Source organism: Somniosus microcephalus, chromosome 16 (assembly GCF_052327205.1).
Source record: "Somniosus microcephalus isolate GS21.2 chromosome 16, FLI_Smic_1.0, whole genome shotgun sequence".
Lineage (NCBI taxonomy): Eukaryota > Metazoa > Chordata > Chondrichthyes > Squaliformes > Somniosidae > Somniosus > Somniosus microcephalus.
The window spans coordinates 49913363-49935161 of NC_141002.1; the positions used below are offsets into that span (position 1 = coordinate 49913363).

General features: G+C 44.0%; 1 protein-coding gene across 10 annotated transcripts in view; it reads left to right on the top strand.

The window, feature by feature from the left end:
- Nucleotides 1–21799, top strand: part of LOC147106155 (tubby-related protein 3-like) — a 204447-nt gene that overhangs the window by 65733 nt on the left and 116915 nt on the right. For 4 of the 10 annotated variants that reach the window (XM_086008995.1, XM_086008998.1, XM_086009003.1 and 1 more), the window contains 2 exons: nt 8733–8861; nt 17329–17457. The exons of 3 other annotated variants lie outside the window; for them this stretch is intronic. In XM_086008995.1, coding sequence (XP_085865121.1) covers nt 8733–8861; nt 17329–17457 — 258 coding nt within the window. The remainder of the gene's footprint in view (nt 1–8732; nt 8862–17328; nt 17458–21799) is intronic. 3 more of the 10 variants (XM_086008996.1, XM_086008999.1, XM_086009000.1) reach the window with 3 other exon arrangements.

Sequence of the window (21799 nt, forward strand, 5' to 3'; positions counted from 1 at the left end):
TGAGAGATGGTGCAAGTAAAGTAAAACGGGAGTGCTTTTTACAGGCCACTTGTTTGCATACTGCAGAAAATGAGCTTAAGAGGGACCCTGACCCAGGGAATGCTGGCAAAAATCTCGGGAGTAAGACACATTGCCTTGCTGACTCACAGGCTGGATAACTTGGACATCCCTGGAGTGGACGCTTTGCTATTGAGATCAAAGGATAAAAAGATATTGATGATTTATGATACGATGTGATACAGTAATACTGCTTATTTTCTATCAGAATAAGACAAAATATGCTATGCATTTAGGTTAGTTTATAACCCATTACTTTAGTTTGTTGGTGATTAATGCAGTACCAGTACACAAACACAGCGGTTGCCAGTATTGGTGCAACATTGAAATGGGAACTCCCATGGTGTGTTGTCATTTGTTGTGTTCTTCAGCTCCTTCGGAAGTTGATTTGTATGTCTGCAGAGCTGTCTATTTTAGATTTCTTTCTGGATTCAGAGGGATATAATTGGACAGTACACATCTGAATCCCAGTAACAGTAACTGCCCTTTTAGCTCACAAATCATTTACACTTTTTGAGGAATGTGATGGGATAATTTTACAATTGATGAGAACAATGCTGCTGTGAACCAGTTGGCAGCACCTTTTATGGCCATCCCATTGCAGCACTGTGGAACAAACATGCCAGCAGCTAATAAGCATTGATGAAGAATGTGCAGGCTCTGGTTTGTGTCTTTTCCTGCTGCTCTTGCTCACCTTGTGCTGTACGACAGAAGGCAATATCTTCTGCATGAGATAGCATTAACAACGATGCAAAAAATAATGGCCCGTATTTTCCGATCGCAGGCCTCCCGTGGGCGGAGGCCTGCGATCTGGAAAAATCTGCGCCCTTACCTGAGGGCTCCCGGGACACGCACAGTTCCGATGCTGGGCCTCACCAAACTCCAAGTGCGCAGCGCCCACGTATCCCAGGGACGCATGTAGTTCGCAGCGCCCCTGGGATCACATGGGCCATGGGAAGCCAATCACAGAAGGGAATCTCCCTTCATACATTTGACAAGAAGACCTGTCAAATATATGAATGGAGATCACCCCCAAAACATAGTAAAACTTTAAATACATTTTTAAAAAAATCACATTTTTAAAATGATTTGAAATTACAATAAATTAAGTATTTTAAACAAAAATGTAATTTATTGAAAAAAATAAAGTATTTTACGGGGCTAAAAATAAACTTACCTTTTATTTTAAAGTATTTTAAAATGATAAATCAGTGAAAAAAATGTTTTTTCTACTCTTATCCTGCTAAAAGCAGGCCTTATGCCTGCTTTTACCAGGCGTAAGAATTGTAAGGGTTTTCTGCGGGCGGAGGGTCTCCAAAAAGTGGAACTATCAGCCCGCAGAGGCCCTGCTCCAGGGCAGCCGGAGGATCTGTCAAGAGCTTTCTTGACAGATTGGAAATGCCGGTTTTCAGCGCATGCGCTATGCATGCCTGAAACCGGCATTTCCGATGTCCCTACGGGTGGGCACACAGCGTGTACACACCCGTAGGGATCGGAATATCCGGCCCATTATAGAATCCAGTTCATGTCTCAAAAATGATACTTATAATTTCAGCTTTATTGGTACTTGGCAGTTTCAAACTGTGGGCTGATGATGCAGTAAAGGATAATGTTTCTGAAGATGAGTTTGAGCACTTGCTTTTAGAAATGTAAGCATTTTAAAAAATGCTTTTGGCTAGAAGTATACCTGATCTAGGAGTGATTTATGGTATGACACCAAGAGAAAAATAGAAAACCATTCCTTTCTCAAACTGCCCTTCCTGTCTCTCACGTAGTGGATTGATGTGCATAAAAATAAATGATGTTGGACCATGTACATTGTGGCTGACTGAGACTGATCCCGCACAGAACAGTGGTCGTTAAAATCAGTACAGGAGTAATTACACTTCTAGAAATCGTTCAGATGACCAAGATTTTCATGTGTCGGTACCCAATTTAAATTAGACAGGATCCTTTTGTTGGGTATACCTGCAGCTTGAGTTTTGACAAGCTCATGCCTCACTACAATTTCAGTCTAACTTATGGCCTTCATGTGCCATAAGACTTATGTTGAGGTCTACTTTTGAGCTGTCAGCTTTTTGGGGGGCTATATTAGCTTTTTTGAAGCTGTGGGTCAGTTTTTGTTTGTTTTCTAGGTTGGCGCATATGTGTTCCATCCCCTCATAATAGGGCCAAGACTTCCTTCCTACAATAAAAAAGATATGTGCCAGTTTTCTGCAGTTCTATTTGGAGGCAGGAGAACCTGATGCAACTTAAAAGATTGGCCTGAACCAGGACACCTCTGATGCTCCTCTTGTGTCCTTCATGGAGAAGAGCTTTGTTGCAGGAGAGTTACTAGAAGTACAAACTTTTGGGTTCATTACATTCTAGGTTACTTGTACCTGATGACTAGAGTTCTCCATACACCAACTCACAGAAAACAGAAACATGACTGTACAGGAGAATATTAAAACAAATTATATTGAACTCATCTTTCTCAAAAGTTACCTGATTTATCATGTAAAAAGTTAAATATGGCTCCTGATGGAACTCAGCTACTTAGCTTCTCCCAAACGCAGTGCTGACCCGTGGCTATATTTACTGTACAAACAGTCTGTGCTGTACCACCTCCATTTCTCTATAGAACAGCTTCCCTGGGACTTGTCGGTTTGTTTGCATATGTGCAACATTATATATACCTTTTCCTCAGTATCATATTTAAGTTTTCCTTCTCAGTCCTGATCCCACCATCCCTTGAGGTTCTAATCTGCTTCCCAGGGTATAGCTCTGTTGGCAAATGTGAGGTAGAGGGATGCAGCAATCCTGCATCTGATCCCCATTTTTTGTGCCTGTTTGTGCATGGCTGGACAGTTGCAATGTAAGCAAGGTTTTGATGACTTGAGTGTTTCCCATCAGTCTATTCCCCATATTTCAGGCCGTGATCCCTCTGTGTTGGTAATCAACAATTATTCACCTTTCCAAACAGTTCTGTTTAAATGGCGTTGGGCACTCATTGTCTCTCAAATGAAACCACATGGCTTTAATGTGTTAAATATCATAAGTTAATTTTAGCTCACTGGTATTGAGTGTTATTTTCCTCTATTTAGTCCAGACGGGTTGGCTGTGGTCATCCTGTATTGTTTGGTTTGCTTAAGGTGGGAGGTATCTTCTGTTAATTGTGGTAGTCTTATGGGTCTAGGGAGTTCTTAAGGTACTGTTGCTTGGGCTCGGTGCATGCTGTCCAGATATTGGGACCTCTGTGCTGGGCTAATCATGGTGGGTGCAAGACGGTGTTATTCCTGATCGTTTGTGTATCCTGCTCCCTCAAAGGAGCCATTGTTGCCATGTGGGTACAGAGTTGGAGATTCCTGAATGGGGTAAGGCTTCTGTCTTATAGGAAGCTGTTGGCCACCTCCTGGGTGTTGAAGGGGTGTGGAGCATCCTCCATCATAATTTGGATCCTTGTAAGTCATTCTGCACTTGATGCTCTGGTTATGGAATAAAAGTTTGATCATGTTGAAGGCATTGCATCTCTGTAGGGTATTGAGTGGCAGGCCTCAAAAGATTGATTGTTATGTTTGCGTTCTGTAGGTGTAGAGCACTCTTGTCAGGGACATGGTCATATTCGTCTGAAAAAGTCGCACTACAGAGACCTTGAGGCTGCATGAGGGCTAGTGTTCTGTGGGCACATTCTAGCATCACACTTTTGTTGTGTCTGGGAGGAACCTGAGGACCTCAAAATATGGAGTGAAACTGGTTTGGTTTTCTTCATGGATACCAAAGATCCAGATGGTATTGTGGTGCCGCCGGTTGTCAATATCACCTACCTTTGCAGATGTTTCTCCGTCTCTCCCTAGTAGATAGGCTATTTGGGCTTGCTTCTAGGATGCAAGTCATTAGCTCCTTTTACCCTGTGTTCTGTTTGGGAGTTAGCATTACAGAGTTCCAAGAACTCCATGCTCAAGGCCTGGATGGTTGACAGGAAATTTAATTGCGTTTTCAGATGTCTTTAAGTGGTCATGCAGATGTTGTATTTTGGTCCAGGATTGTTTCCTGTAATTGGGGACAATTCTGTAGGTGTTTTGGACTGTGTCATCTTTAGCAGCTGCAGGGCCCAGTTTTCCCTGGGTAGTATTGGGGTTCCTGTTGCTGCAGTTGTTGGTCTTTGTGTTGATTGGTCGCGGGAAGAGATCCTGGCCCACTCTATGGAATGTAGTGCAGCATTCCATGGTAGGGCAGGCACACTTAGTTAAGGTGTCTTGTCTTATCTTTATTCTTTGTGGGGGATGAAATGGAAACGGTTGGGATCATTGATCAGCACTTCTGTTATCATCTCGGTAAGGAGCCAAACACAATCAGCCCCTCAGACTTTGGGGCCCCTGGTGGTTTAATAGAAAATACGGTCAGCAGCTCCATCAGAGGAAGAATCATTGGAAACACTGTCCGCCTCCAAAGGATGAGTGCATTTTAGCAGCGGTGTTCACCACCTCCACTGTGGAACTCCCATTTGAAGTCAGTGAGTTGGCAGGCAGGATTAGCTGTTCAGTTAATGCTCCTACCAGCATCGCTGGGGAATTGCCAGCTGTTTTGTTTGGGAATTCAAATGAACAGATCAGCTGCTGTACCAATTTCTGAGCTGACTGGAAAGGTTTCTTTAGGCTGATATTCTTGTGGTCAGGAAAATGACCATAAAGCTTCTGGATTAACATAAAACTTTAACTGGTTCACCTAATGTCCTTCTGGGAAGAGCTTGCTTGTGACTCCAGTCCATCATCTGTGGTTGATTCTCAATGATTTCTGAAGTGCCCTAGCAAGCCAGTCAGTTGTACACAGTCTACCAAAATTCGTGATTAAAGCAGAGACTGTGTCACCATTTAAGTATAGGTTACATAGGTAATAACAACAGAAAATGCTGGAAAAACTCAGCAGGTCAGGCAACATCCGTGGAGAGAAATTTGAGTTGACGTTTCGGGTTTGACCCTTCTTCAAAACTGGAGAGAAAAGGAACTAGATCGAAGGCAGGGCTGCGATCGGACAAAAGAATAAAAGAACCAAAAGAAGTAAAAGAGATTAGAAGCTAGACGAGATGGTAATATGCTGGGATTAGGTGTAAAGTGTACTGGCAGGGCAAAAGATAGCTGCCAGGTGTGAGAGAGAAACAAAAGGAAAGGGGGGGGGGGAGGAAAGGAGTGGAAAAATATAAGTAAAAATGAAATAGGGGCCGAGGTTATGATCTGAAATTGTTGAACTCGATATTGAGACCGGAAGGCTGCAGAGTGCCTAATCGGAAGATGAGGTGCTGTTCCTCGAGTTTACGTTGAGCTTCCGTGGAACAGTACAAGAGGCCAAGGACGGTGAGGTCCGAGTGGGAATGGAGCGGTGAATTGAAATGACAGGCGACCGGAAGCTCGGGGTCACCCTTACGGACTGAACGGAGGTGTTCCGCAAAGCGGTCACCCAATCTGCGTTTGGTCTCCCCAATGTAGAGGAGACCGCATCGTGAGCAGCGAATACGGTATACTAGATTGCGAGAAGTACAAGTAAATCGCTGTTTCACCTGGAAGGGGTGTTTGGGGCCCTGGACAGTGGGGAGGGGGGAGGTATAGGGGCAGGTGTTACATCTCCTCCGCTTGCACGGGAAGGTGCCAGGCGAAGGGGAAGGGCTGTTTGGGGTGATAGAGGAGTGGACTAGGGTGTCTCGGAGAGAGCGGTCCCTGCGGAATGCTGAAAGGGGAGGGGAGGGGAAGATACGTTTGGTGGTGGGATCACTTTGGAGGTAGCGGAAATGCCGGAGGATGATCCGTTGAATGTGGAAAGGTGAGGACAAGGGGAACCCTATCGTGGTTCCGGGAGGGAGGGGCAGGGGTGAGGGCAGAGGTGCGGGAGATAGAACTGACACGGTCGAGGGCAGTGTCAACCACGGTAGAGGGGAATCCTCGGTTGTGGAAAAAGGAAGACATGTCTGAAGCACTGGTGTGGAAGGTGGCATCGTCGGAGCAGATACGGCGGAGGCGGAGAAACTGGGAGAATGGAATAGAGCCCTTACAAGAAGCGGGGTGGGAGGAAGTGTAGTCCAGGTAGCTGTGGGAGTCAGTGGGCTTGTAGTAAATATTGGTCGATAACCTATCCCCAGAGATGGAGACGGAGAAGTCGAGGAAGGGAAGGGAAGAGTCAGAGATGGACCATGTGAAGGTGAGGGAAGGGTGGAAATTGGAGGCAAAGTGAATGAAATTGTCAAGTTCGGGGCGAGAGCAGGAATGAGTGGAGTTAAAGGAGAAGTTGTTCAATGTGAGAACAAGTTCAGCCAGGCGGAGGAGGGTCGTGGTGGATGGGGACTGGTCGGGCCTCTGTTCAAGGAAGAAGCGGAGTGCCCTCAGGCCATCCGGGTGGGGGATGGAGGTGTAGAGGGATTGTACGTCCATGGTGAAAAGGAAGCGGTTGGGGCCAGGAAACTGGAAACTGTTAAAGTGGCGGAGGGCGTCCGAAGAGTCGCGGATGTAGGTGGGAAGAGACTGGACAAGGGGAGAAAAGATAGAGTCAAGATAGGAAGAGATAAGTTCCGTAGGGCAAGAACAGGCTGAAACGATGGGTCTACCAGGGCAGTCCTGTTTGTGGATCTTGGGAAGGAGGTAGAAGCGGGCTGTGCGGGGTTGGGGAACTATGAGGTTGGTGGCAGCGGGGGGAAGATCTCCAGAGGAGATGAGGTCAGTGACAGTCTTGGAAACGGTGGTTTGATGTTCGGTAGTGGGGTCATGGTCCAGGTGGAGGTAGGAGGAGGTGTCGGAGAGTTGGCGTTCAGCTTCCGCTAGGTAGAGGTCAGTACGCCAAACAACAACAGCACCACCCTTGTCAGCGGGTTTAATGACAATGTCAGGGTTGGATCTAAGAGAATGGAGTGCTGCAAGTTCAGAGGGAGGTAGGTTGGAGTGAGTGAGGGGAGCAGAGAAATGGAGACGGCCGATGTCACGTCGGCAGTTAGCGATGAAAAGATCTAGAGAGGGTAAGAGGCCAGGGGGAGGGGTCCAGGTAGAATGGGAATTCTGCAAGCGGGAGAAAGGGTCAGTTGTGCGGGGGGAAGACTCCTGGCCAAAGAAGTGGCCACGGAGACGAAGGCGGCGGAAAAAGAGCTCAGCATCGTGCCGAGCTCGAAATTCGTTGAGGTGGGGGTGTAAGGGGATGAAGCTCAGGCCTTTGCTGAGGACTGATCGTTCAGGGTCAGAGAGTGGAAGGTCAGAGGGTTACATAGGTGGTTGATTGAATGGAGGATAAAGGGATATGGAAACTAGATGAGCACATGGGATTAGGACTTCTGCTCGTGTGGAGGATAAACACCAACACGGACTGGTTGGGCTGATCGCACGGTTTGTTTTGAAATTTCTATGTAATTCTACTACACTCACTATTGTCATAGTACACTCTGTCCTTGACAGCAGTGAATGTACTAGGTCTCAATACTTTACTGAACCATTCCTTCTTGCAATGGTCTTTCCGTACTACTTGTAGTTGGGCTCATGCCCTACAAACCAGAAGCTGCAATCCTGCAGTTTTCTGCCCCACAGAGACTTGTACCCTTATGATCTAAGATTGTGCGAGTCCTTAGTTCCTGCTGCACTTTTTTTTTCTCCAAGCCACTCCAAAAGATCGTATTATCAATGCATCATGGTTGAGCTTGATTCAATTTTCCAAATTAACTAACCAGATTTATTTAGAGAAACTGTAGAAGTAGAACACTTATTGAACAGCCCAAAGACAGCAGTTAAAAGCTCGAGACCTGAATGTCACGAGGCCCATCAGAAACTTCTGCCGCTGACCCTGTTGGAGTATCTGGGCCAAGGAGATTCTCTTATTTCAGTTTATTTGTTGGAATGCCCAGTATGTTGCCCAGTCACTTATCTTAGTTCACTAGTTGCTGCTGCACTTTCTCACTTCCAAGTCACTCCAAAAGCCCAACTTGAAATTATCTAAGTGCCTATTGGCCTCATCCACAGCCTACCAAGTGTTGCCTATATTCCTCAGGGATCCCAGCCTCAACCACCAGGTGGGCCCCACTTGTGCTGTACCCTATGTCTGCTATCCAGTGGATCCAAAGCTTGGGGGGTAGATCCCAAGCTGAGGCCAAGGAAAGCCACAGCCCCTTTGATATGAGGGGGCGGGGGAAGTGGGGGAGCCATGTCTGCTGCAGACAGTGGCCTTGTCCAAAAAAGGCCAGGTGAATCCTCACAGGTCCTGGCATATCTGGATCCCAGTCTAATTCATTATTAATTCTTTGAGGCGTTTTGGATCAAATTGACAATTGATAAAGCAACACTAAAACACTAAGAATGCTCACTGAGGCGCACCTCAGTCTGCTATTACAATGGCTAATGCAGCAGGTGGTTTCAGTATATATGTGATACAGAAGCAGGCAAATAAAGCTTAGAAACCCCGCATTAATTACTAGGCTCCAAGTGAAAGACAGCACTTAAGATGCTTGCAGCATTTATGATTTTGCAAAGAATAGTATACAGAGTGAATCTTTTGGCATCTGTTTACGATGTCGCTATACATAGGGAGCTGAGGAAATTATCTCCATATGTGGATGAATTTGTCCACATTCATGTTGCTATGCCTGATCTAAATTGATGTTAAAAGGTAAGGAAAGCAATTTTGTGGAAGACGCTCTCAAATTTTTTCTTTCCTTTGTTAATTTATATTAGCAGAAGGAGATAGAAAGAAATCTGACGAGGCACAACCTCCTGAGAAATCTTTACGGCCAGACACACTGAAAAACTTGCGAGAAGGTAACAAATTGGACAGAGACATCGAAAGGGACAAAGGCGAGCCAGGTTAGCTTTAAGCCCATCGAGCTGGTAGTTTCTGATTTTCATGAAGTTTGGACTGTTCAAATCTGGGTCCCTAGACACCTGTTGCAGTAATGTGGTTTCAAAAATACAAACAATCTGCTTTAGTATCTGAGGCAGCATCTGTAGAGAGAACAGGGAAGTTAAAGTATCATGTGTGTTTCCTTCATTAAAACGGGAGGATATTACAGATTTTTAAAATAACAAAAAGGGAAGGAGAAAAAACACTCGTGATCTGTAAAGTGCTCGAGTAAAAAACAGTAGAGTTAAATGCAGAATTGGTATTGGTGTGGAACAATAGGAGTCATAATTAGAGAAATTAAAAACAAAAAGCATGTGAATAGCTGGAGCAGGTGTTGGATGAATCAGGTTTTTATTAATTTATTCATTCACGGGATGTGGACGTCACTGGCAAAGCCAGCGTTTATTGCCCTTGAGAAGGTGGAAATGGAAGGATGAAATACTGGCAAAGCAGCCAAAGCTGTAGCACCCCAGGAACCTGAAGAAGAAAAATGCATGTTGACATTGCATGGCACAACAACAACGTCCCACCAGCTTGGTATTACTTCGGAAGGTCCCGACCCCAAAAGCCATCCTGTCCCATTCTTCACCCACCCCCCCCCCACCCCCCACAGTAGAAAAGTTGCCCCCCCCATCCCACATCGTTCGCACTTTCTGCCAAAGAGAAAGTGAAAGCTATAGTTAAGATCGGAAGTTATCAGAGCCAATATTTAATGGAAAAGGTTCCAAAGTGGCGAATGGAAGGATAAGGTGCTGTTCTCGAGCATGCGTTGAGCTTCATGGAACAGTATAGAAGGTCAAAGACAAAGTGGGAGTGAAAAGGGGAATTGAAATGGCAAGCAATAGTGATCTTGGTGTTGCATTGCATTGCATTGCAGAGAAAATGGTGTGGTTTAAATATTGATCTCGTGTGCTGACAGACAGACTAATTCATTGTAAGTTCTGAGAGGGTTTTTAGATCAAGTTGGCAATTGATTAAGCAACACTAAACCACAAAGGATGCTCAGTGAGGCGCATCCCAATCTGCTATTAGAATGGCTAATGCAGTAGTCGATTTCCGTATGTTTCTGATACAAATGCAGGCAGTACCCTCCGAACAAAACTTAGAAGCCCCACATTTATTACCAGGCTCTAAGTGAATGACAGTACCTAAGATGCTTTCAACATTTAAGATTTTGCAAGAAATCACATAGAGTGAATCATTTGGTATCTGTTTATGATGTCGCTATACACAGGGAGCTGAGGAAACCATCCCCACTGTGGATAAATTTGTCCACATGCATTTTGATATGCCTGATCTAAATTGATGTTACATAGAATTACATAGAATATACAGCACAGAGACAGGCTATTCGGCCCAACCAATCCATGCCAGTGTTTATGCTCCACTTGAATCTCCTCCCATTCTTCCTCATCTAACTTTATCAGCATAACCCTCTATTCCCTTCTCCCTCATATGCTTATCTAGCTTCCCCTTAAATGCATCAACTACTTCTTGTGGTAGCGAATCCACATTCTCGCCATTCTCTGGGTAAAGAAGTTTCTTCTGAATTCCCTATTTGATTTCTTGGTGACTATCTTGTATTGATGACCTCTAGTTTTGCTCTTATCCACTCTATCTAAACCTTTCATAATTTTAAAGACCTCTATTAGGTCACCCCTCAGCCTTCTCTTTTCAGGAGGAAAGAGACCCAGCCTGTTCATCCTTTCCTGATCGGTATAACCTCGCAGTTCTGGTATCATCCTTGTAAATCTGTTTTGCACCCTCTGCAGTGCCTCTATATCCTTTTTATAATATGGCGACCAGAACTGTACACAGTGTGGTCTAACCAAGGTACGAGTTTAGCATAACTTCTCTACTTTTCAATTCTCTCTCTCTCTCTCTCTCAAAATAAACCTTAGTGATTGGTTTGCTTTTTTTATGGCCTTATTAACCTGCATCGCTACTTCTAGTGATTTGTGTATTTGTACTCCCAGATACCTTTGCTCCTCTATCCCATTTATATTCTTATTTTCCATGTAATATGTGACATTTTTCTTACCAAAATATAATGCCTCACACTCAACTGTGTTAAAATTCATTTGTCAATTATATTCCCATTCTGCAAGTTTTATTATTGTCCTGTAATTTGTTGCAATCCTCCTCGGTATTGACTCTCCCTCCCAATTTGGTGTCATCCACAAATTCAGAAATTGTGTTTTTGATTCCAAGTCTAAATCGTTGTTAATAAATTGTGAACAACATTGGTCCCAGCACTGATCCTTGTGGAACCCACTTTCCACCTTCTGCCACTCTGAATAGCTACCCTTTACCCCTACTCTCTGCTTTCTGTCTTGCAGCCAGATAGCTATCGATTCCGCTACTTGTCCCCTAATTCTACATGCTCTGACCTTATTCATTAGTCTATTGTGTGGCACCTTATCTAAGGTCTTTTGGAAATATAGATACATTACATCTACTCCATTACCCTTGTCTACTCTCTCTGTTACCTCTTCAAAGAATTCAAAGAGGTTGGTTAATCAAGACTTTTCCTTTTGAAATCCGGTTAAGCAAGACTCCCTTTTGAAATCCATGCTGACTATTAGTATATTTTTGGTTTCTAGATGTTTTTCTATTTTCTCCTTTAGTAGGGATTCCATTATTTTTCCTACCACCGATGTTAAGCTGACTGGTCTATAGCTCCTTACAGACATGTTCAGTCTCCCTTCTTAAATATAGGTATAATAACATTAGCTATCCACCTGTCCTTTGGTACGGCCATCGCCCATCTTCGTCCATGCCTTTGTTACCTCTAGACTTGACTATTCCAATGCACTCCTGGCTGGCCTCCCACATTCCACCCTACGTAAACTTGGTCATCCAAACCTCGGCTGCCCGTGTCCTAACTCGCACCAAGTCCCGTTTGTCCATTACCCCTGTGCTCGCTGACCTACATTGGTTCCCGGTTAAGCAGCGCCTTGATTTCAAAATTCTCATCCTTGTTTTCAAATCACTCCATGGCCTCGCCCCCTTCCTATCTCTGTAATCTCCTTCAGCCCCACAACCTCCCGAGATATCTGTGCTCCTCTAATTCTGCCCTCTTGAGCATCCCTGATTATTATCGCTCAGCCTTTGGTGGCCGTGCCTTCTGTTGCCTAGGCCCTAAGCTCTGGAATTCCCTGCCTAAACCTCTCCGCCTCGCTACCTCTCTTTCCTCCTTTAAGACGCTCCTTAAAACCTACCTCCTTGACCAAGCTTTTGGTCACCTGCCCTAATTTATTCTTATGTGGATCAGTGTCAAATTTTTTGTCTTAAAATACTCCTGTGCAGCGCCTTGGGACGTTTTACTATGCTAAAGGCGCTATATAAGTACAAGTTGTTGTTGTCGATTCCCTTAATATTCAAAAATTTGTCGATCTCTGTCTTGAATGTACTCAATGACTGAGCCTCCACAGCCCTCTGGGGTAGAGAATTCCAAAGATTCGCCACCTTCTGAGTGAAGACATTTCTCCTCATCTGTCCTAAATGGCCGACCCCTTTATTCTGAGACTGTGACCCCTGGTTCTAGACTCCCCAGCCAGGGGAAACATCCTCCCTGCATCTACACTGTCAAGTCCTGTAAGAATTTTATATGTTTCAGTGAGATTACCACTCATTCTTCTAAACTCCAGAGAGTATAGGCCCAATCTACTCAATCTCTCCTCATAGGACAACCCTCTCATCCCACGGATCAATCTAGTGAACCTTCGATGCACCACCTCTAAGACATGTATGTGCTTTCTCAGATAAGGAGACCAAAACTGTGCACAGTCCAGGTGTGGTCTCCCCAAAGCCCTGTACAATTGTAGACAGACTTCCTTACTCTTGTACTCCAACTAGGGTTGCAAAGGGGTGGAAAGTTTCCGGTAAATTTCCGGAAATTTTCCACGGGAAGTTTAGCTTGGGAGTTTTGCCCAAAAAAGCACATGCTAGCATAATATTGTTTTTTTTGTATTTCTTTTTTTTCCACAGGTCCTCTCTTAAAATTACTAACAGAGATGGAATCTTAATTATTAAGGAATTTCTTAATCAATATATGTTTATCTTCTTACTTGGCTTGTTTTAATAATTACAAGTTTTGTGTGTGACTGTGAACAAATGTGTCCTGATTGGTTGGATGAGTGGATGAGCGATTAGCTCCCTCTATTTGTAATATTTGCATATCGAATTGTGATTGGCCTGCAGGCATCTGTAAGACTGCTATAGTTTTTTTAAGATCCAGGTTAGGGGTCCTGAGGGAAGTCATTTTGTTTTCTGCTGATGTTGTGATGATGCAGTAAGTAAATCAGACTTTATACCAAATAAACCAGTTACTTGTTGAACTCTGTTGTCCTTCAATTTAAAATATACAAAATAATATACTATTGGTGATGTAGCGTCGTGTGTGTACAGGCCATGCTTCCATCACATGGAGCATCAGCAAAAATGTACTCACCCTGTTGCAATTGTGCTGATCGACCGCAGTTCGACGCAGAGATGAATGCCCTTTATTTCTCTGCATAGAACAATGCCACGTTTACCGTCGGATGTGTGGAAGCATTTTACCCCAGGCATTAAAGATGGAAAGACTGTGTACATGTGCAAACACTGTAGAAAGCCATATGTAAAGAATGCCACAAAGATGCAGCAGCATTTATCCAAATGCAACAACTTCACTCATATTACGTCTATTGGGTGCGCAGCTCATGGGCTTAACCTGCTCCTCAAGGACATCATGGGTTTGAGAACCATGGAAACACTGTACAAGAGAGCCAAGCAAGTTGTTAAGTATGTCAGGGGAAAACAGGTAGTTGCAGCAACCTACAACTCCAAGCAAATGACAAAGAACAAGAACACCACACTGAAGCTGCCCAACAACACTAGATGGGGTGGTGTTGTCATAATGTACAACAGCCTTCTGGAGGGTAAGGAGTTGCTGCAAGAAATGGCAATATCCCAGTCTGGGGATATGGAAACCACCATCAAGAAAATACTGCTGGATGATGTGTTTTGGGAGAGAGTGGTTAGCAGCCTTAAACTACTCTCACCAGTAGCATCTGCAATTGCTCAGATTGAAGGAGATGACGCTGTCTTGTCAGATGTTCTCAGGCTTTTTACTGATTTAAAAGAACAAATCAGCATTGCCCTACCCACACCCCTGCTGCTCAAAGCAGAGGAGAAGGCAATTGTTCAATTCATACAGACACGTCAAGAATTTTGTGTCAAGCCGATTCATGCTGCGGCATACATGCTGGACCCAAAGCATGTTGGGAGACCAATACTTTCTGGAGAACAGATCAACAGCGCTTACAGTGTGATTTCTACCCTCTCACACCATCTCAATCTGGATGTGGGCAAAGTTCTGGGAGGTCTGGCAAAGTTCTCTACCAAGCAAGGTCTTTGGAATGGGGATGGGATATGGGAATCATGCAAGCATATCAGTGCACATACCTGGTGGAAGGGACTTTGTGCATCTGAGGCCCTGTCACCTATTGCATCGGTGATACTCCAAATCCCACCTTCATCAGCGGCCTCTGAACGAAACTGGTCACTTTTTGGGAATGCGCATACAAAGGTGCGCAACAGGCTGACTAACGAGAGTGGAGAAACTGGTGGCTATCCGGGCGAACCTACAACTTATTGAGCCAGATACAGAAGTGTCCACCACACAGCTAGACACTGACACAGAGGAGGAAATGGACACGTCAGAGCCAGAGTCAGAGAATCAGGAGGAGCAATGAGGAGTAGAAGACTCGGGGACAAAATAAGGACAAATTACAGGCTAAATAAGCTGACGCTCTTTTTATTTTATTTTAGATGGGTCTTTTTTGTGGGGGTTCAATAAAGTTCAAAATTATAACCTAAATAAAGTTTTGAAAGCCTGTTTTTATTTGTATGGAACAGTATGTCTATTTTGACGACAAAGATAATATAAGGGTCAGAGACAAAAACCATCAGTGTGCAAAAAAACTCAAAATTCCCATGGAAAGTTTCCTCTTTTAAAAATTCCCAGAATTTTGCAACCCTAACTCCAACCCCCTTGCAATAAAGGCCAACATGCCATTTGCCTTCCTAATTGCTTGCTGTACTTGCATGCTAACTTTTGGTGTTTCCTGTACAAGAACACCTAAATCTCTGAACGCCAACATTTAATAGTTTCTCACCATTTAAAAAATATTCTGTTTTTCCATTCTTCCTATCAAAGTGAATAACCTTGATTAGCTTATAACTCTGATTAGTTTATTTAATATTTCTCCCCTTTTTATTTTAAATGGGGTTATATAATTTTCCAATGTACACCTGATCCGTCTCCCTGGTAAATACTGAAGCAAAGTAATTTAATATTTCTGCCATTTTGCCAGCTGCCTGTGATTTTTATCCTGTCCATCTCTTAATGGCCCTATTCCCATCTCAACTTTCCTTTTTTTAAATTTATGTGCCTGTAGAATATTTTACTATTTTATTTTATGCTCCTTGATAGTTCCTCTTTGTCTTCCTAATTTTTTTTAAAATTTGTTTCCTAATCTCTTCGTATTCTCCCTTGTCATGCTCTCCCCTGCTGTCCATGTACTGAGTGTATGCCTCTTTCTTTATTCTCCGTTTTTCCCTCATGTCTTTATTCATCCATGTTGTCTCATTAGTTGTTACTTTTTAGCAGAATATATTTTTTCCTGAACTTTGTTGAACACCGTTTTAAATGTTTCCTGTTGCTGTTTTACATCATTGTTTGCCAATACTGTTGCCCATTTTATTTTCCCAAGCTCTATTCTCAGCCCTGCAAAACTTTTATTCCCCTCTAATCAATTACCCTGGTCTTTGTCATGATCATGTCCTTCACAATTATTATCTTAAAGCGTATTATATTATGGTCACTTGCCTAGATGTTCCTCTACTTTTACTTCTCTTATCTGCTCTGGTTCATTCCCCATTACTCGATCCAGTAACAAATCTTTCCTTGTTGGGCTTCTTACATACTGGGTTAAAAAGTAGCTCTGTACACATTGTAGGAATTCCATTCCCTTATCCCCTTTACCTACCACTTTTGGCCAATTAATTTTGGGGCAGTTGAAATCCTATATGATTATTATTCTTTGTTATAGGAACAGGAGTAGACCATTTAGCCCCTCGAGCTTGTTCTGCCATTCAGTGAGATCATGGCTGATCTGTGACCTAACTCATACCCACCTTTGCCCCATATCCCTTAATCCCTTTTTGGTTAACAGAAATCTATCAATCTCAGATTTAAAATTAACAATTCACCCAGTATCAGCTGCCGTTTGTGGAAGAGAGTTCCAAATATCTACCACCCTTTGTGTGTAGAAGTTTTTCCTAACTTCACTCCTGAAAGATCTGGCTCTTATTTTTAGGCTATGTCCCCTCGTCCTTGATTTCCCAACCAGCAAAAATAGTTTCTCTCTATCTACCCTATCAGTTCCCCTTAGTATCTTGAAAACTTCGATCAAATTACCCCTTAATCTTCTAAATTCCGAGGAATACAACCCTAGTTTGTGTAATCCTCGTAATTTAACCCTTGGAGCCCAGCTATCATTCTAGTAAATCTATGCTGCACTCCCTTGAAGTCCAATATAGTCTTCCTAAGGCGTGGTGCCCAAAACTGAACTCCAGGTGTGGTCTAACCAGGGCTTTTTATAGAATTCTCTTGACAGATCCTCCGCATCCCTGGGAGATGGGCCTCTGTGGGTGGAGAGTTGTGCTATTTGCACATCTTCTGCCCGCTAAATGCCTGTCCAATTCTTACGCCTGGTAAAAGCAGGTGTAAGGCCTGCTTTTACCAGCATAAGAGTTTTTTAAAATAGAGAAATAAAATGTTATCACTCATTTATAAATTAAAAATACTCTTCAATAAGGTAAGTTTATTTTTAGCCCCATAAAAACATTTTTTTCAAAGAAAAAATTGTTTAAAATGACATTTTAATTAATTTTAAATATGTAATTTTTAAAATTTATTTCATGTGTTGGTGTATTTTTTAAGTGATTCCCCATTCATACTTATTGGAGTTCCGTACATATGGAACTCCAATAAGTATGAATGGGGATTCCCTTTTATTGGTTGGGCCAGCCTATGTGATCCCAGGGGTGCCTACGAACTGCAGGTGCCCCTGGGATACGGGAACCTGTGCCCGCGTGGACCCGGAGAGGCCCAGGATCGCAAACCTCCATATCTCCCGGGTCACCAGGTACATTCGTAGAATTTTTGCAGGGTGGAGGCGTCCGCCTGCGAGAAGCCTCCGATTGCAAATGTTGGCCCATTATCTTTTATCTCTATCCACATGGATTCTATTTCTGTCTTACTGATGGCTGCGTCACTGTTTTCTACTGCCATTATATTATCTGTAATAGGTAAAAGATAAGGAAAGGAATTCTGTGGAAGATGCTCTCAAATTTTTTTTTTCCTTTGTTAATTTATATTAGCAGAAGGAGATAAAAAGAAATCTAATGAGGCGCAACCTCCTGAGAAATCTTTCCGGCCCAACACACTGAAAAACTTGCGAGAAAGTAACAAATTGGACAGAGCCATCGAAGGGAACAAAGACAAGCCAGGTTAGCTTTAAGCCCATCGAGCTGGTAGTTTCTGATTTTCATAAAATTTGGACTGTTCAAATCTGGGTCCTTTACACACCTGTTGCAGTAATGTGGTTTTAAAAAATACAAACAATCTGCTTTAGTATCTGAGGCAGCATCTGTAGAGGGAACAGAAAGCATCATGTACAATATCTTCAGTAAAATTGCAGGGCCTCATAGCTGAATGTTTTTTAAAAAGGAACAGAAAGGGGAAGGAAAACAAAAGACAGAGTTGAGAAGAAATGGAATGACCTGCAAACTGCTTGAGTAGAAAACGGGATAGATAAATAGCAGAAGTGGTATTAGCATGGGACAATAGGAGTCATAATCGGAGAGATCAAATAAATTAATTACATTTATGAGACACGGATCTTGTGAATAGCTGAAGGAGGTGGCAGATGAGTGAGGTGGAAATGGAAGGATGGAAAACTGGCAAAGCGGATCAGGCTCAAGCTTGCCAGGAGCCTTGGAGAAGAAAAAAATCAGATCAACACTGCCTAGCACAACAGTTCACCAGCACGGTATTCCAACGGGAGGGTGTGTATACCCGAAGTACCAACCTGTCCCACCCCACCCCCTTTCCACATCGTCAGCACTTCCTGCCAAAGAAAAAGTGGAAGCTATAGTTAAGGTCTGAAGTTAATAGAGCCAATATTAAGGCATGAGGACTGCAATGTGCCTAATGGAAAGAAAAGACACTGTTCCTGAGCTTCATTGGAACAATGTAGAAGGCCAAGCACACACAAGTCAGAGTGGGAATATAAAGGGGAATTGAAATGGCAAGTGATGAGGAAGCTCAGGGCCACAGTTGCAGACAGAACAGTGTGGTTGAAGCACTGATCTCAAATGCTGACAAAATCAGCTAATGAATTGCAATTCATGATACAGGTACTGGTGCTAGCTGAATATCTCAACTGTTTGAGCCTCATAGGTGCTTTTTCTGTTTCATCTTGCCTTTAAACGCTGGAATATGCACCTTCTTATTGCAACCATTCTGATTTCTCTAATTGTTACCCCAAGGTACACTGGATACTGAAGCAGTCAGTACCCTCTGAACAACACTCAGAAGCCCCATATTAATTACTGGACTTCAAGTGAAAAGCAGTACACGAGATGCTTTCAGCATTTATGATTTTGCAATAAATAGTAGAGTGAATCTTTTCACAGTGCTTGAGGACTGTACCATTGGACAGTATGTGGAATTTTTGCTTGGCTTGACAATATTTCAACTGGAAAGGCACACACCTTGTATCTTGCAAGGGTTTGCGTTCTGGGACCATGTGCGATAATATTCTCCAAATACCCTCGGGAAGTCAGTTAGGGTGCGCTGAATGTCCTCAAATCTTTCCGATTGAGTGGCAATGCAGAGACAATTTCCATAGATGAATCTTTGCGATCAGGGAATTATAGTTAGTTATTAGCGTAGACATTAAAAAGCAGGAATAAAAACAGAAAATGCTGGAAACACTCAGCAGATCAGGCAGCATCTGTGGAGAGAGAAACAGAGTTACCGTTTCAGGTCAATGACCTTTCATTAGTACAGAGCCAGGAAAAATGGGGAGGGGGAGGAAAGAACCAAAAGGGAGCATTTGTGATAAGATGGAGGGCAGGAGTGATTAAAGGCCGAAAGTGGTGATGTTGCAAGGAAAAGGAGGTGGAAATGGGACAAGTAAAACAAAAAAACAAAAGATGGGTCTAGAGCAGGGACTCTCAACCTTTTTGCTTCTGAGGCCCCCCTCCCGTTTTATAAAAATTCTGTGTACACCCTGTAACACAACACAAGTATTTTTTCTATATAAAAATTCTCTCGGCGTCGCTCCCACTCACCATGTTGCTGCAGCTACTATCCCGGCACTGCAGAAAGTACTGGTCCCCATGCCCATCCCACCCCCTCTTTCCCTCCACATGAGCCCCAATCACCTGACCCCCTCCGGTCTCTTTCCCCCGCAATCCCCGACTCCCTCACCGGCTGTTCCAGCCAAACCGCCATTCCACCCCCCCCAACTCCAATATTTTTAGAACTAATAAACAAAAGTGTACAATGAAAATGAAAAAACACAATTTTTTTAAAGGCCCGTATGATTTTTCTCCCAAATTGCTGGCAGCAGTGTCCAGATTAATGTTTTATTCCTGGCGACTCCAGGACAATCCTGGAAGGTTGAAATCCTTCTGGAGGCCCACATTGGGTGTGAACAATCAGGGCTGCCTGTGATGCCCTCCTTGGTGGAGCAAGACTGCGATCATTCAAGGTATAGGCTCGCAGGTGAAAAATGAATAAGGTTAGGCACCAAAGGGCAGCCAACACCATTGTAATACACTACAGTGTGAGTCAACACTTTGAAGATAGCAGAAGAGAAAATGGGGGGGAAAAATTAGACAGTGCAGAATGTTTAAATGAGTTTGTGAGCTGTTTAAGTTTTGCTGGTAATAAGTGTCAATCCTAAGAGTTTCCTCTTGTTGCCATATCCCGCTCTTCTCCCTCCATGAAGACACTGTTTGACCCCAGCAGTTCCCTTCCTCTTTACAGCTGTCGCCTATATCCTTGCCCCTTCTTCATTTGATTGACAATCGTGACCACACAAATAACAAAAATAGGACAAAAAAATTCAAATCTGAAATGGAACCGATGTGTGCGTGCACTGAGCCACCATTAGCTGATTTCAATAGTTGCGGGATACTTGAATTGAATGGGTTAACGTTGTCGCTGATGTCGTATGACAGTGAGAGGATTCAGGGAGCAAGGGGTGAAAGTAGAAGAGCAACTGCCTCATTTATCCCAAGGGAGGGGGAACAACAACCACGCAATGTGGCATTAGGACAAGGATGGTGGGGGCGGGGGGGAGGAAATATACAGTGGGGCCTGGTGAGAGGAGAGCGGAGGACAGAGAGCTCAAGCTGGGGGATCTGCGCTTAATGACTGCCGTCTCTTTCCCTTCTCGGAGAGCGGGGGCCTGGGCTCAGCGGCATCTGCCGCCGTCATTGCACAGACGTTCGGGAGGAGGAGAAGCAGAGATCCGAGTCAGGGCCAGAGCCACCAGTTTGCTCGGCTCGATCCCACCTTTACGCGATGGTGTATTTAAAAATAAATAAATAAATACATTAAAAAAAAATCTTATCTTTCTTTAAATTCCGGTGGTTATTTATGGTGGTTATTTATGGCAGAACCCTTGAAACCTGCTCGCAGACCCCCAGTTGAGAATCCAGGTTTAGAGGAGCTGTAGATGGTAACAGAGAACTATTACCAGTACCTTGATAGCAAAATACTGCAGATGCTGGAAATCCGAAATAACAACAGAAAATGCTGGAAAAACTCAGCAGGCCAGGCAACATCCGTGGAGAGAAATTAGAGTCGACGTTTCGGGTCTAACCCTTTTTCAAAACTGGAAAGGAAATGAAATAGATCGAAAGGCAGGGCTGGGAGAGAACAAAAGAAGTGAAGAGACATTAAGAGGTATTCAAAACGAGACGAGATGGTGATAGGACTAGTGGAGACAAAAGACGGCTCAGATTAGGTGTGAAATGTTCTGGCAGAATGAGAGAGAGCTGCCAGTTCTCACATTGAACAACTTCTCCTTTGACTCCACTCATTTCCTCCAAGTCAAAGGTGTTGCTATGGGTACCCGCATGGGTCCTAGCTATGCCTGCCTTTTTGTGGGATATGTTGAACACTTTGTTCCAGTCCTACTCGGGTCCCCTCCGTCACCTCTTCCGGTACAGTGATGACTGTATCGGTGCCATTTCCTGCTCTCGCCCTGAACTAGACAATTTCATTCACTTTGCCTCCAATTTCCACCCTTCCCTCACCTTCACATGGTCCATCTCCGACTCTTCCCTTCCCTTCCTCAACGTCTCCGTCTCTGGGGATAGGTTATTGACCAACATTCACTACAAGCCCACTGACTCCCATAGCTACCTGGACTACACTTCCTCCCACCCCGCCTCCTGTAAGGACTCTATTCCATTCTCCCAGTTTCTCCATCTCCGCCGCATCTGCTCCGACGATGCCACCTTCCACACCAGTGCTTCCGACATGTCTTCCTTTTTCCGCAACCGAGGATTCCCCTCTACTGTGGTTGACACAGCCCTCGACCATGTCCGTTCTATCTCCCGCACTTCTGCCCTCGCTCCTGCCCCTCCCTCCTGGAGCCACGATAGGGTTCCCCTTGTCCTCACCTTTCACCCCACCAGCCTCCACATTCAACGGATCATCCTCCGCCATTTCCGCCACCTCCAAAGTGATCCCACCACCAAACGCATCTTCCCCTCCCCTCCCCTTTCAGCATTCCGTAGGGACCGCTCCCTCCGAGACGCCATAGTCCAC